This window comes from Bombus impatiens, unplaced genomic scaffold (assembly GCF_000188095.3).
Source record: "Bombus impatiens unplaced genomic scaffold, BIMP_2.2 scf_0900, whole genome shotgun sequence".
Lineage (NCBI taxonomy): Eukaryota > Metazoa > Arthropoda > Insecta > Hymenoptera > Apidae > Bombus > Bombus impatiens.
The window spans coordinates 140505-155183 of NT_177319.1; the positions used below are offsets into that span (position 1 = coordinate 140505).

The 14679-nt window shown below is 38.1% G+C and overlaps 1 protein-coding gene across 3 annotated transcripts in view; it reads left to right on the forward strand.

Annotated features, from left to right (window-relative positions):
- The window catches only part of LOC100744265 (phosphofurin acidic cluster sorting protein 2), a 30712-nt gene that overhangs the window by 9340 nt on the left and 6693 nt on the right, over positions 1-14679 (forward strand). Inside the window, exons 2-8 of one of the 3 annotated variants that reach the window (XM_012390927.3) lie at positions 131-434; positions 3935-4225; positions 5240-5342; positions 5442-5621; positions 8171-8272; positions 13525-13793; positions 14509-14651. In XM_012390927.3, coding sequence (XP_012246350.2) covers positions 131-434; positions 3935-4225; positions 5240-5342; positions 5442-5621; positions 8171-8272; positions 13525-13793; positions 14509-14651 — 1392 coding nt within the window. Of the gene's footprint in view, positions 1-130; positions 435-3934; positions 4226-5239; positions 5343-5441; positions 5622-8167; positions 8273-13524; positions 13794-14508; positions 14652-14679 lie in introns of all 3 variants that reach the window. The other 2 variants (XM_012390928.3, XM_012390930.3) reach the window with 2 other exon arrangements.

Genomic DNA, 14679 nt, shown 5'->3' on the forward strand with positions numbered 1-14679 from the left:
ACTTAGTTGCCAACCCAATATTTTATTTCAATTCTTGGCTTTTTAATTAGTTAAGAAAAAATAGATATATTTTTGTATTACCAACTATTTGCAAAATCTAAAGCGAACGTTTCTCTTGCAATTTGTTTAGGTTATGCTCGTTGACTTTGACGCGGCTGGTGATTTTACGGCCATTAGGCTCCGATTTAACGTCGATTAGTATCGCGGTGAAGATGCAGAGCTCGAAGAGGACGCTGCGCTCCAACGAGATGGCCATTCCAACCGGTGGCATGCTGGACACCGAGCTAGAGCTGCAATTCGCGCTTCAGTATCCGCATTTCCTGAAGAGGGACGGCAACAAGCTGCTGATACAACTGCAGAGGAGAAAACGCTATAAAAATCGCACGATGCTCGGGTACAAGACGCTAGCCGAGGGAGTTATCAATATGGCTCAGGTAAAAAGCAATTTTCGACCTACAACTACATTCGATAAGCACGTTCTATTCGATAGATACACGAGCATACAATAAGTACAAGATACAGAAGAATATTCTTCTCGAAAATCCTCGTTTTATGCGTCGTCACTACGACGACTTTCTTATCAGCGAGAAGAAAATTACTTTCGTCGTTTGAAATTTCCTTTGTCTGATCGTCTCGTGTCGGCTGCGACGACCTACGTTTCGCTTTTTCTCTCACTGATTTTTTGCAACGAGCCGGACAAGTTCTCGTGTGTTTTGAAATCGAGACTGGTATTGTTTACGTTCTAACGACGTTCCAGCTTATCTGTTGGTTCTATTCCTACGTCGACCAAACTGGCACAAAACAAATGCTGTTTTTCGTTGTTATTTATCTTTCTACGAGATCAGAGACATCTACGGCTGCTTTATCGTGCGAGTGGAAGAAATTAGTAGAAGAAAAGTAGTTGCAGGTGTACTGCGAATCGATTAACACAATCGAAAACCGATGAAAATGTTTAAAAAATACGTAATAGTGGAATATTTTTATATTTTTCGATTTATTACTTTCTTACAGAAGCAATTCCATGTTATGTGGTACATTTTTGGTATTTTTAATCCATCTGGGACCAAGATCCCTAAACAAGGGTTGCCACATTTATAAAATTGTAGAACCAGTCAATTCGACTGGTGTGGTAGTTCTAGTGTTAATTTGCAGAACGAAGAAACTATATTTCTTTATGTGCATCAATTGAACTATCTTCTATCACACAGTTTTACTCTTATTTACTGTTGCAATGATATATATATGATACATACTATTAAATTTAAAACGAAGAATTTGTGGAAAGTATTTCACTGTGCACAATCTGGCAGATGATTGTTCTATTCCACAATTCAATTAGTCGATAAACCAATAAATGCAAGTCAATAAATAATCGAGTAACTCCCGAAGACCTAAATTATAATAATTATATATGTAGTAAATAGCTATGATATAAAAATTTATCAAAATCACTATACATATATATGTAGCGCTGGAGTACAATTGACATATTTATTACTGCGAAAGTTCAGCTTAATTTGAAATTTAGCTATACATCATCCCTGTTGTGCTGTTATTATAGCGGCGTTCGAATCTCTAGAGATTAGATTACAAATGCATTAGGCTAAATCGGGACACCTTGTGTCATGATGCAGCTACGAATATGCGAATTAAGGTTGTGAGTGAAAGGAGAATTACAGCTAATTTAATATCCTTGTCTAATATATTATCAAGAATTTATTTAAAAAAGTATCAGGGGATATCCACTTTTCTAGCCGTCCAATCTCATCAGTTTTATTATTTAAATTGTTATTAATGATTATCGTTCAATTTTAGTGTGTAAAATCTAATTTTAGTGCTAATTTCATTTAACATCTTAAATAAATTTAATGAAATAAATTTAATTAAATTTTATATATTAAACAAATAATTTGATTTAATACAAATGAAAAATCTAATTTTACTGCTAATTTTCTCGCAGTCTGTTAAATTCTCACGTAACAATTTCATTCGTTCAATTAATTTTTCTACGTGATTATTATGTTACCGAAACAACAAAACAACAAAACAACAAAACAACAAAACAACAAAACAACAAAACAACAAAACAACAAAACAACAAAACAACAAAACAACAAAACAACAAAACAACAAAACAACAAAACAACAAAACAACAAAACAACAAAACAACAAAACAACAAAACAACAAAACAACAAAACAACAAAACAACAAAACAACAAAACAACAAAACAACAAAACAACAAAACAACAAAACAACAAAACAACAAAACAACAAAACAACAAAACAACAAAACAACAAAACAACAAAACAACAAAACAACAAAACAACAAAACAACAAAACAACAAAACAACAAAACAACAAAACAACAAAACAACAAAACAACAAAACAACAAAACAACAAAACAACAAAACAACAAAACAACAAAACAACAAAACAACAAAACAACAAAACAACAAAACAACAAAACAACAAAACAACAAAACAACAAAACAACAAAACAACAAAACAACAAAACAACAAAACAACAAAACAACAAAACAACAAAACAACAAAACAACAAAACAACAAAACAACAAAACAACAAAACAACAAAACAACAAAACAACAAAACAACAAAACAACAAAACAACAAAACAACAAAACAACAAAACAACAAAACAACAAAACAACAAAACAACAAAACAACAAAACAACAAAACAACAAAACAACAAAACAACAAAACAACAAAACAACAAAACAACAAAACAACAAAACAACAAAACAACAAAACAACAAAACAACAAAACAACAAAACAACAAAACAACAAAACAACAAAACAACAAAACAACAAAACAACAAAACAACAAAACAACAAAACAACAAAACAACAAAACAACAAAACAACAAAACAACAAAACAACAAAACAACAAAACAACAAAACAACAAAACAACAAAACAACAAAACAACAAAACAACAAAACAACAAAACAACAAAACAACAAAACAACAAAACAACAAAACAACAAAACAACAAAACAACAAAACAACAAAACAACAAAACAACAAAACAACAAAACAACAAAACAACAAAACAACAAAACAACAAAACAACAAAACAACAAAACAACAAAACAACAAAACAACAAAACAACAAAACAACAAAACAACAAAACAACAAAACAACAAAACAACAAAACAACAAAACAACAAAACAACAAAACAACAAAACAACGCAACAGAACAACATTAGAAAATTATTTATAGCATTCGATCTAACTCTCTAGGGTTTTCAAAACAACGAATTTGTAAAAAGTGTTCTACTGTACACAATCTGACAAATGATTTTTCTATTTCATAATCCACAAAAAAGTTCATTTAGTCGATAAACCAATAAATGCAAGTCAATAAGTAATCGAGTAATCTTCGAAAACCTAAATTATAATTATCATATACATATACAGTGAATAGATATCGTATTAAAATTTATCAAAATTAAACACATTCTCGATATTTTCGTAAGTGCGTACCTAATGATTTCATTCCTCGTTAAAATAAAAATTGTTTAAACACATATTGTTCCCTATAGAGTTACAAGGTTTCCAACGAATTTATCGTCCATTTACAGTATCTGCACCGTCAACATCCTCCTCGAGGTAACAGCCTCTCATGCTTAAACCCTGTAATAACGTAACTGTTTTCGCACACGATCGTTTCTCCACGTATTCTAGTTCTACTCGTCAGCTTCAAAATTAAAAGGAAAGTCCATACTCCAACTAACCACTCAGTGTCGACGTCTTTGGCATCCTAGCCGAACCTCTCTTCGCCGTGTAATTTTGTAAATTCAGGTTCGTCCACCTGAAACAAAAACAACCGGCTGCCATGTGAGACTAGGCCAGAAAAAAGCAATTCGTTTCTCATCGAACTGTTACACTTGCGTACGTGCACAGGTTCTCCAGAAGCAGATGGACCTGGAGCTGGAGCTAGTGTCTGACAAAGCGGAGAAGTACGGTGGCCACTCGGTTGTGTTAGCCCGCGTGAGCGTTGTCGCGCTCAGCTCCCAGCCGGTCGACCAGGACAAAAGACTGATGAACGACCCGAACGAGAGGCTCTGCCCCGAGTATAGCGACGAGGAGGAAGAGTTCAGCTCAGAGGGTGAAGCGGAAGGCAGCGACAGCGAGCCAACTCTTGAGATGGGACACAGACGAAAGACCCGGGCGAAGATTCCGCCCAACGCCAGGGTACGTGAATTGAATTACATACGTAATTTGTGTATAATGTTGTTTGTGTATGATGAATGTATCATTAATATGTATGTTGTCTGCCACGCGAATTTTATTGGATTGAACGGAAAGTTTCGCTTTTACGGCCGAACTCGAGGATGTGTTCTCTCCTTTACGTGTGTTGTTTTCGATGAATGTGTGCACCAATTCCTTTCGATGTTGCACCAGTTTTTGTCCGACCAATGTGGTCTTGCGTTGTTTTGGTGAACCATTTGTGCCAGGGCAACAGAAAACAAGTACTTCCAAAGATGATTCTTTCATTTTCTGCAGTTGACTGTTGATTAATCAACAATCCCAGCTCACAATTGGATCAAATTAAAGTTAATATACATTGTTTAAACACAGATTCATCTTGCTACGAGAACAAAGACGTACTTTCTGATCAACCCAATAAATATTTTCTCTCGAGAGCCGCAATAAATTGTAATAGACCTACTACATCACAGTATTTCATTTTTCAATGAATAATTTTCAAAAATCTAATTAGTTTTGCTTTGCTATGAGTGGACCGAGTATCCAGCGATTGTTTTACAATTTCGATTATAGTAACAAAGGTGCAATAATTATTAGCTAAGATATAGTGTGCAAGTTCATATTATCAAACTATAATAAATAAGACAATTGAACAGAAAATTGTTCTCTATCTACCAAATATTATAGAAATCACTACACTCTGTATATTTCATATATATTTTCATCTTATATGTACTCTGTGCAATTTTACACAAATTTTCTATAAACCCATAAAAATCCACAGTTCAATTACAATCATACTATTATTGTTACTATTAATACTATTACTATTAATATTGAAACAATAACAATTTCTTCCTCCCAACTATACAAGAGCATAGGAACCAAACAAATCTTAATTAAACAACATTAAAAAAATTGCTGCGATAAACGTCAATGCAAATAGCCAGATTGTCATCATCGATAGAATCATCAATAGAATCATCTTTATTCTTGCAGCAAAGAAATCTAAAGCAGAAATTCATAGCGCTGCTGAAAAGACGGTTCAGGGTATCCGAGGACCTCGATCAAGATCAAGAGGAGATCGGGCAAAAGCTGTCAGGTAAGTACACATACATCAACTGTTCCTACCCCAAAACACAGTAGCCACGTGAAGAATTGTGCCAATGTTTCACCGATCGTCTTATTGATTATTTTATAGACTCGTTAACTGGATTTGTTAAAGGGGCAGAAATGGAAATCGAGGAACTGTTCGACGAACTGGAAAATTTTTCAGACAGTGGCCCCGAATTGGACACGATGTCCGTCAGTAGCACGCCCAAGCCGTCCCTGCGCCCTTTCTTCAGCTCTAGTCGATCTCTTCTCGCGCCTCCTCACTCCGGTAAGTGAATCGCTCGTTTTCGTTCGTCCAAACATTGTTGAGTATCGTAGATTTTGTGATCATGTGAATCTCGATTGGCAAATACGAGTTGCTCGATACGACGATCAGTGCGGCGTAAAGAACAGTGGAGCGAAAAGAGAAAATATACAACAGGTGTACATAACGCGAGACCTGTACAGATCGGTCTAATTGTTGCCTCTGTCGAAATAGTTGCGCACACGGTAAGGAACACTGTGGTTATATGGTGACGCTTGACGAGTGTTACCTATGTTTCCATTCATGCTTCTGCTAGAAAGTAAAAAGACAAGAACACCTTCTACATGTAGAGAAAACGACCTAGCGGAACAATTGTCGTCGTTTATTTATTTATCTAATTATTTCTAATTATCTTGTTTGAGCAATGTAATCGCTGTTGATATCTAATTCCCTGTCTTGCAGTCTTTTCGTAGTTGTGCCGTAGGCGTAGGACAAGAGTTCGCAATTCTAACAAGCCTAGCGATCGCAGCAAACACCTACAATATTCATTTAGAAGCATTCGACGTGAAATTCTGATACTCTACAAAAATATATTACGCTGAACGCTAACGTGTCACGAGTACCCTAGTCGTTTCTTTTTATCGATTGTCTGAAACCTCAGCGGAGGTTTATCAAAGAACCCGCGTACCAGGCATGTAAATATGAAACCGGAATGTTTGTATAGAAAACGTTTATTGTATGAAAATGATTAAAGATATTCTATTCGAAGTATTGCCCATCGCTAGCTATACATTTTTCCCACCTGTCTTGGTGGGATTTGGTGGATGCCACGCCAAAAGAACTGTCGCTCTTTTGAGGCAAACCAGCCATCGAGCCATTTTCGTACATTCTCGTAAGAAGCGAAGTGCTGGTCAGAAAGCGCGTGTCCCATCGATGCAAATAAATAGTAATCGGACGGAGCCAAGTCTGGTGAGTAAGCCGCGTGCGAAAGTATTTCCCAACTGAACGCTTCGATCGTTTCCTTCACCGGTTTTGCTGTATGTGATGGTCCATCTTCATGAAGCAAAATTACTTTGTGTTGCCTTTTTGATATTCTGGTCGTTTTTCACGCAAAGCTTGATTCAAATCGATCGTTTGTCAGTATTAACGGTCTCGCCAGGTTTTAACAGCTCATAATAGATCACACGCTTCTGATCCCACCAAACACAGAGCATTGTCTTCCGTCCATAGCGATTTGGTCTTGTAGTCGATGTCGGTGGTTCGCCTGGGGCTACCCATGATCTTTTACGCTTAGGATCCTCAAAATATATCCACTTTTCATCGCCAGTCACAATTCGATGGAGAAATGACTTTCTTCTGTACCTGGCGAGCAGCATTTCGCAAGTGGTTTTCCGGTTTCCCTGCTGTCTTTCGTTCGGTTCATGCGGGACCCATTTTCCCACCTTCTGGATCTTTCCCATGGCTTTCAAACGTATGGACACGGCTTCTCGTGTCACGTTTAATTGATCAGCGAGTTGTTGTTGCGTTTGAGCGTCATCCTCATCCGACGATGCTTGCAATTCGCTGTCTTGAAGCTTTTTCGGTGGTCTTCCACGTTCTTCGTTCCTCGCGTCAAAATTGCCACTTCTGAATTTTTTAAACCACTCGAAGCACGGTGATTTACCAAGAGCGTGCTCACCGGAAGCTTCGACAAGCATTCGATGCGATTCTGCATCAGTTTTCTTCAAATGGTAACAGAAAGTCGATGCTGTCCGCGAATTGTCGTTTCCAGGCACAAAATTTGACATGTTCAACGCTGTTACAAACTATGCTGTCGTATGAAACTCGTATTGTTCTGAGTCGAAAATGTTTGTGAGATGCCAACAAAGACTTTTGGCATCAATGACGCAGTTCAGTGATAACTGCATTATCAGCTAGGTCCATCTATTGGCAAATTCCGGTTTCATACTTACAGGCCTGATAATTATAAAAGTTAGCAAACTTGATATAATATTGTGATATTCCTAGGCAAATAATGAGAAATATAGCAAAGTAGTTCTTCCTATACAATACATTGTGAAGTATCCAATAAAATATTTAATGATAATAAAAAGTAAAGTAATCAATAATTAAATTATTATCATATACTAAATATTACTGTTAAATTACATTCAAGTTTTATGTAATATCCTCCTGATATTAATCCTCCTTTCTAGTAATCGATATTAATTAAAATCTTTCAACGCTAATTCGAACATCCTGAATAATATAATCTAATTGAAATATCCGTAATCGTTTCATTTCTACTTGGACCGATACGACTGCGTCCAAGGTCCCAGAAACTTTGCAAATTATTTACCATCGTCCGTGATCGTTTCTTCGTTCGTTTGAATAGCACAGATTCGAAATACGACTAGCAAAGTCGTCGAGATGCAACACGAGTAACGAACCGACAGATATGAGTACCGATCATTTTTGAGTAAAAATAGAAGCGTAAATGTTGTTTCGTTGCCAATACGGATTCAGATCTGTTTAACTAAGTGAAAGTCTGGTGCGTTGGCTTTGCATTGTTGCATGTTACGATTCGGTAGTAGTAACCAACGAGGAGACCGGAAACACTGCTGCGACAGCCATAGGTCAGCAGAGCGCAGGTCAGCCAGCTAAAGAGAAACAGCGTATCGGACACACCACTCCAGGTATGTAAAGGCACACCGGATCGTCGCGATTTCCAAGGACAAATTATCCCCGGATCGTTTTTCTTTCTTTCTTTCTTTCTTTTATTTTTTTCTTTTGTTTTGAAGAATCTTTGCTTCGCCGCCGAACGAGCATGCCTGCGTGAATTTGAACAGCATGACACGTCTTTCTTTCATTTTTTCATTGACCTTCTCGCGACGATTTTGCTGCTCATCGGCCAAAGTGTAGATCGAACGAGTTGATTCGATTGTAGACCTTTTGTCGTTATTTTTTTCTTTTCGTATTTTCGTGCTGTCGTGGCTATGAAAATGTGCTTGGTAGCGGAAATTCATGTTATGATATACTTTACACGACGAGGAGCACGATAGTTGGTGATTTTCGGTAATTATGTAATCGGTAAAATTGACGTTTTAACGTGTAACGTGTTTCGCGAGGGTAATTTTGTTCTTACAGAAACAGGGCAATTTTTCATGTCAAATGGAAGATTTATGTCGATTGATCGCAGCGTAATCGCATATTAATATTCTTTGTATCCTTGTATTAATATTATACACATATACAGGGTGGTTGGTACAAGCGGAAAGGGGGTGATTCTACGCGAAAAAAGAAGTCGAAAATATAGAATACAAATTTTTCGTTTGAGGCTTCGTTTCCGAGAAAATCGACTTTGAATTTTCGGTCGGTACGCGTGCGGTACGTTATAACGGATCTCACTGTAGATCATTGTCTCGATGGAAAAATCTTGAAAAAAAATTTTTGTTCTATATTTTCGACTTCTTTTTTCGCGTAGAATCACCCCCTTTCCGCTTGTACCACAAGTTACCAACCACCCTGTATATACATATCTGACAGCACGTACACTTTTGTAGTTTAAAACGCAACTCATATAACGACGTACTTCTTTCCTCTCTCCTTAGGAACAATAAAATCAATTGGTCAATTATTTCCCTAATTACTCGAAATGAACCTATTTGAAATTCACTTTCATTTTCCAAATTAAAACATTCGTAATTATCTCTAAAAAAAAAAATTCCTTTTTTAAATAGAATGCTATAATACACGAAAGTGATGTATTTCTGTTATATGAAATAATCTGAGGAACTATTCCAAATATCGTTTGCCATGCAATGTTTTTCAATGAATCATAGCAAGAAATATTTAAAACAATGAAATATTCCGAATCTAGAGGCTGAAGAAGCGTTTCGAACAGAATTTGCTTCGTTTCGAGGGCGACATCTCGCGATGGTCGCAAATCTTATGTAGGCGGACGTGCCTTCGAGATTTCAAGCTGATCTTCGCTCTTCTAAAGGGAACCATGCACTTTCTTATACACTGTTCGATACAGTTTTTAATTCTCTACAAAAAAGTATTATACCATTTTAGTCTCGCAAGACTCGTTGTATGAAAGATAAAGGAAGATAATATGGTGCTCTTACGTTCGCCCTCTCCATGTCTCCCAATCGCTGCACCCAACGAAGTTAACATTGCAATATCTTTCAAACTGTCCATTTTCGGATACAGGTAGCTAGATACTTTTTTGTAGAGAATTAGAAGCTGCGTCGAACAACTGTGAAAAAAATATATAGTTCCATTTAAAGGAACAAAGGTCACCTTGAGATCTCGCAAACGCCTGCACCTAGGCAAATCTGCTGGTTATCGTGAGACGTCCCACTCGAAACAGAACAAATTTTATCTGGCAGACTTTTTCCAATAATTTGTTCATCATTTATAAATAATTTAATTGGTATTTAATGAAATTAATATTTGCGTGGGTCGGTTCAAAGTTACTCGTCCAGTATCAAGTTTTGAGCGTAGAGAGGAAGAAGTAGACAAATAATTAAAATTAGACAATCGCTCTAGAATCTGGCCAACGTGTATTTAGTCACTTTTTGGCTTATTGTTAATTGGCAGACTGAAACATGTAGCTACATATGGCGGTGTACGCAATTTTGTAGATTGCAGAAGGAACTCGAGCGCGTGAATGACCTCTTGCTAACCGACAGAAGCTAACCGACTCGGTAATTAGATGTCTATTAGTTCCACCGTACACCAGCAATGATCGTTCAATGTGCAATTTCTTCCTCGTAGTACCTATACAGTACCAGCTAAAATCACAGCCAGCCTCGATAATTTCATCACTTTTCACTGCGACACTGGACGTTTCAGTTACCTTAACACGACAAATGACCCAAGTCAAAAAGAGAAACCTTTCGTGTCCTAGCTCATTTCTCTTCTGTCCTTTAGAAAATACAAACGAATGAAGCATTCGGTGGAAAGACGAGCAACAGTCGTCAAATCGAGTAACAAAATAATTCGATGTGAAAAATAAGTGCGAGGAAAAAGTATTCAGTTGCATCCTCAAAAAAGACAATTGCTCTGCTTGCATGTTGATCGGCGCGAACGTACGCCAATCGGAACGAGTTATCCCATTTGGTTGTTTATTAATAAATTAACAGCGCAAAATTACGCTCGTTTTTGAGCCGAATGCTCTTCTTTCATCTTCATATAACTAATCAAAGTGATTTCACGCTGCATACAATATATCGAAATTATTCTACTGTTCTTAACCAGTCAGCTGTAAGACGAGTATACTCGTCACACTGCAATATTCTGCAGCATAAAGTGAAGTTGTAACGAAGCGACAATTTGATTTTGCAATTTTAGTCACCGACACGCCCCGTCATAATACGAATTATCGCCATTTCTTCATGACGAGTATACTCGTCGGACATAGCTAACTGGTTAAGGGCCCTCGTATTCCCATTATCCTAGCGTCGTACGCGATCAGCACGCTGACAAGAAAGCCCTCGTTCGTGGTAGACGTTAGAACACACCTGTAAGACCGATACTGATATATCTGTAAGGAAATGAGATGGAAATAAACGTTTATCTACCATCTGATCTCTTTTGTAGTCATTTTTGTTTGCTTCCGCGACACAACGAAAATTCAGTTCGATTTCTCTCAACGATAAAAAAAAAAAAAGGAAAGAGAGCGGGCAGATCTCTCTCCCCTCGAATCGAACGTCCAGATCGTTGCTGCAGAAGAGATTGTGTTAACCGTGTGTCTGTGTGCCTTTTATACGCCTGTCTGTACGTAGCGAATTTGAACAAAAGTGAAAAGCAAATTGCAACACCAAAAACCCTGCCCGCTGGCCTCTCTCTTTCTGCCTCTCTCTATCTACTTGTACGTACGTATCTCTTTTTATACTATGAACTATATTGTTACATCTATCTCTGTTTCTCTTCTTTTACTAACTCTACTTGTTTCTTACTCTTTCTCTCTGTCTCTCTCTTTCTATCTATCTATCTATGGTCGCTGTACCGATTAACACGCCACACGTTCGATTGCGAGTGTTCTTGAAGCTTCACTGATCTTCTTAACGAATAGAAGCGAAAGAAAAGAAAAGAAAAACACATGTCTCGAATCACGAACGCCTGTTGCCCGTTGCATTTTGCGCGCAGATTCGTGTGGTGTATCCTTTTCCATTGATACGTTTTAGTAAGTTCTCTTATATATATATATTATACATACTATCTATGTACGTACATATTGGCTTGGCAACTAAGCGGTTGCGGATTTTGTCAATATCGCTGATCTTCGCTTTTCTAAAGGGAACCAGGCATTTTCTTATACACCGTTCGATACAGTTTCTAATTCTCTACAAAAAAGTATTATACCATTTTAGTCTTGCAAGACTCGTTGTATGAGAGACAAGGGAAGATAATATGGTGCTCTTACGTTCGCCTTCTCCATGTCTCCCATGCGCTGCACCCAACGAAGTTAACATTGCAATATCTTTCAAACTGTCCATTTTCGGATACAAGTACCTAGATACTTTTTTGTAGAGAATTAGAAGCTGCATCGAACAACTGTGAAAAAAATATATAGTTCTATTTAAAGGGACAAAGGTCACCTTGAGATCTCGCAAACGCCTGCACCTAGGCTAATCTGCTGGTTATCGCGAGACGTCCCACTCGTCTGTACTTGCAATTAGGTGGTATTGACACAATCCGCAGTCACTTAGTTGCCAACCCAATATATCGTCAGTTTAACAGAAGAGCGACGCATCTGCAGGATCATCGATTTTTGGATATTTGGAACTGTCACTCCTGAGGGAATCTCGCCTGCTATTTTGCAGGAATATTTAGTAGATGTTGTTAAAATATTAAAATAGTTATTATGTATAATTATAATAACACGATTATAGTAACACAGTTATCGATTGCTTTAATCGTTTTTTACCTTTTGAGGGTATCATAATTATTTCAATTGAAAAGCGTAGTCCGGCTAAATGGACGTTTGTCAAACCACCGATAGGAAATGAATATTTACGTTCAGAGATCCCCAGGCTAATCTGTCGGAGGATGAAATTCAATTAGGCGATGAATATGAACTTCGTGCGTAGTAATTAATCAGTTAACTGCGTTTCACGAATACACGCGTGAAAAAGAGAACTTCAAATTATCAACTTTGCAGACGTCCCCTGCTTTTACAGTTTGAACATATTGCAGTTGCCACTTTGTCGCTGCAAATTGTACAGTGGTAACGAGAAGAAATTGCTTTATCGCTGAATGGTCGAGCAATTGATAATTTCGAGTTTGCATCAGGTTCTCTGGAAATTCAGCATTTCCAGGAAAAGCTACCTAAACGTCTCTTGATCTTCATTTAGCGGTGTCGCACTTCTGGCAAACTGACAACACGCGTACAATATGTCGAACCGAACCATCGCGTCGATTAATTAAACGCGTAGTGTACGATTTGTTTGAACGCGTTAATAGAGCCGTCTGTGTGTGTGTGTGTGTGTGTGTGTACTTCTCCGCGGGTTAATCGATCACACATTAATCAATTGCCACGTACGTTATTGATCGTAAAGTTGGGACCATAATCGACGAGTGAAAAGAGCAACTTGATTCGCCTAAATCTAATTTAATTACCTAATAAATCGCAGAATAGAGGAAAATGTGGTGCTGTTTTCCTAAAAAAAAAAAAAATTCACCTCTTTATTCGCAAATTCTCTTCTACTGTCAAATTAGTAATTTCGAACGAATGTTAAGACGAACCTTCGAAATATCCCTCAGATATTCTCTACGCGTAACCCACATCTTCTGCCTTTTCTCGGACAAGATGAAGAAATAAACGAAATGGGAATTTACAAATTATGTCTCGAATTTACGGTCGGTAACGCGCGGCCAATTTCCTGCGATACGATTAGGCAAATACACCGCGACGAAGAGTAATGAAATTTCGTTGCAGAACGTGGCGTGGATAGGCAAAGTGACGATAGTTCCCGAAGAGCGGACAGCGACTCGCACCCGGAAAATTGGACGGATCACGAGGCGAACGATCCGCCGAATTACGTGACGGGCTCGCCGCCCAAATCGGAACAGCATAACAAGGCCGAGAACACGGACAAACGGAGCAGGCTTTTTACTCGCGACAGAGGCGTGCCGGCCACCAATAAGTCCAAAAAGCATAGCCTCAGTGTGGACCTGAAGCCTCCTGCCGACTTGAATAGCTCGGAGGTAGATGGAAAATTCGATCGTACACAGCATATCGTATCGTATATAGTATACAGTGTATCGCTGCTAGAATTACAATACACACTAAGTACACTATGCACTACATGTACTATGTACTGTGTACACTATACAGTATGCACATTATGCACCGTGTGCACCATGTACACTACACATTACACTACACATTATGCACTACATACACTATGCACACTATGCGCTGTATACTATGTACACTATACACTATATACACTACACAGTGTATACACTATACGGCATATACACTGTATAGTATGTACACTGTGCACTACACAGACCATGTGCACTATACACTATGTACAGTAGTGTATATATATACTGCTAGTATATACATTTATCTTGATATCGCACATAGTGTACGGTGTATTAAATACGAAAGCGACGTCACCGTATCGTCGCTCGTCTCGCAGCTGTTTGACGAAAGAGATTCTCCCACAACATAGAAATACAAATCGATACGACATAAAACAGATGAGAATCTCGATTCTCCACGGTTCCCTTATTTACGTACGTATCTTCGTAATCAGCGACGCGTATAAATTCTCGATATATTCAATTTATTGTCCATGATAGAATTTAATTGCGCTCGAACATGAGAGCAGTCGCGATCGTAATCTTGAAACGTTTCGCTTGTACGTTAAGCTGGACACGCGTATTTAAAGCGGATCACGTATTGTTTCAGCCGAGGAAAGCGTTGGTCGAGCAATTAAGCCGGGTTTTGCCGGATGACAGTTTGCCGGACGCTGTGTCGTTGGTGTCGCTGGCTGATCCTGGCGCGGCTGTGCTGGCCACGAGACTTCAAGAGAGGAACCACAGGGTCCTGACGACCGCCTCTCCGGCGGATATTCGTGCC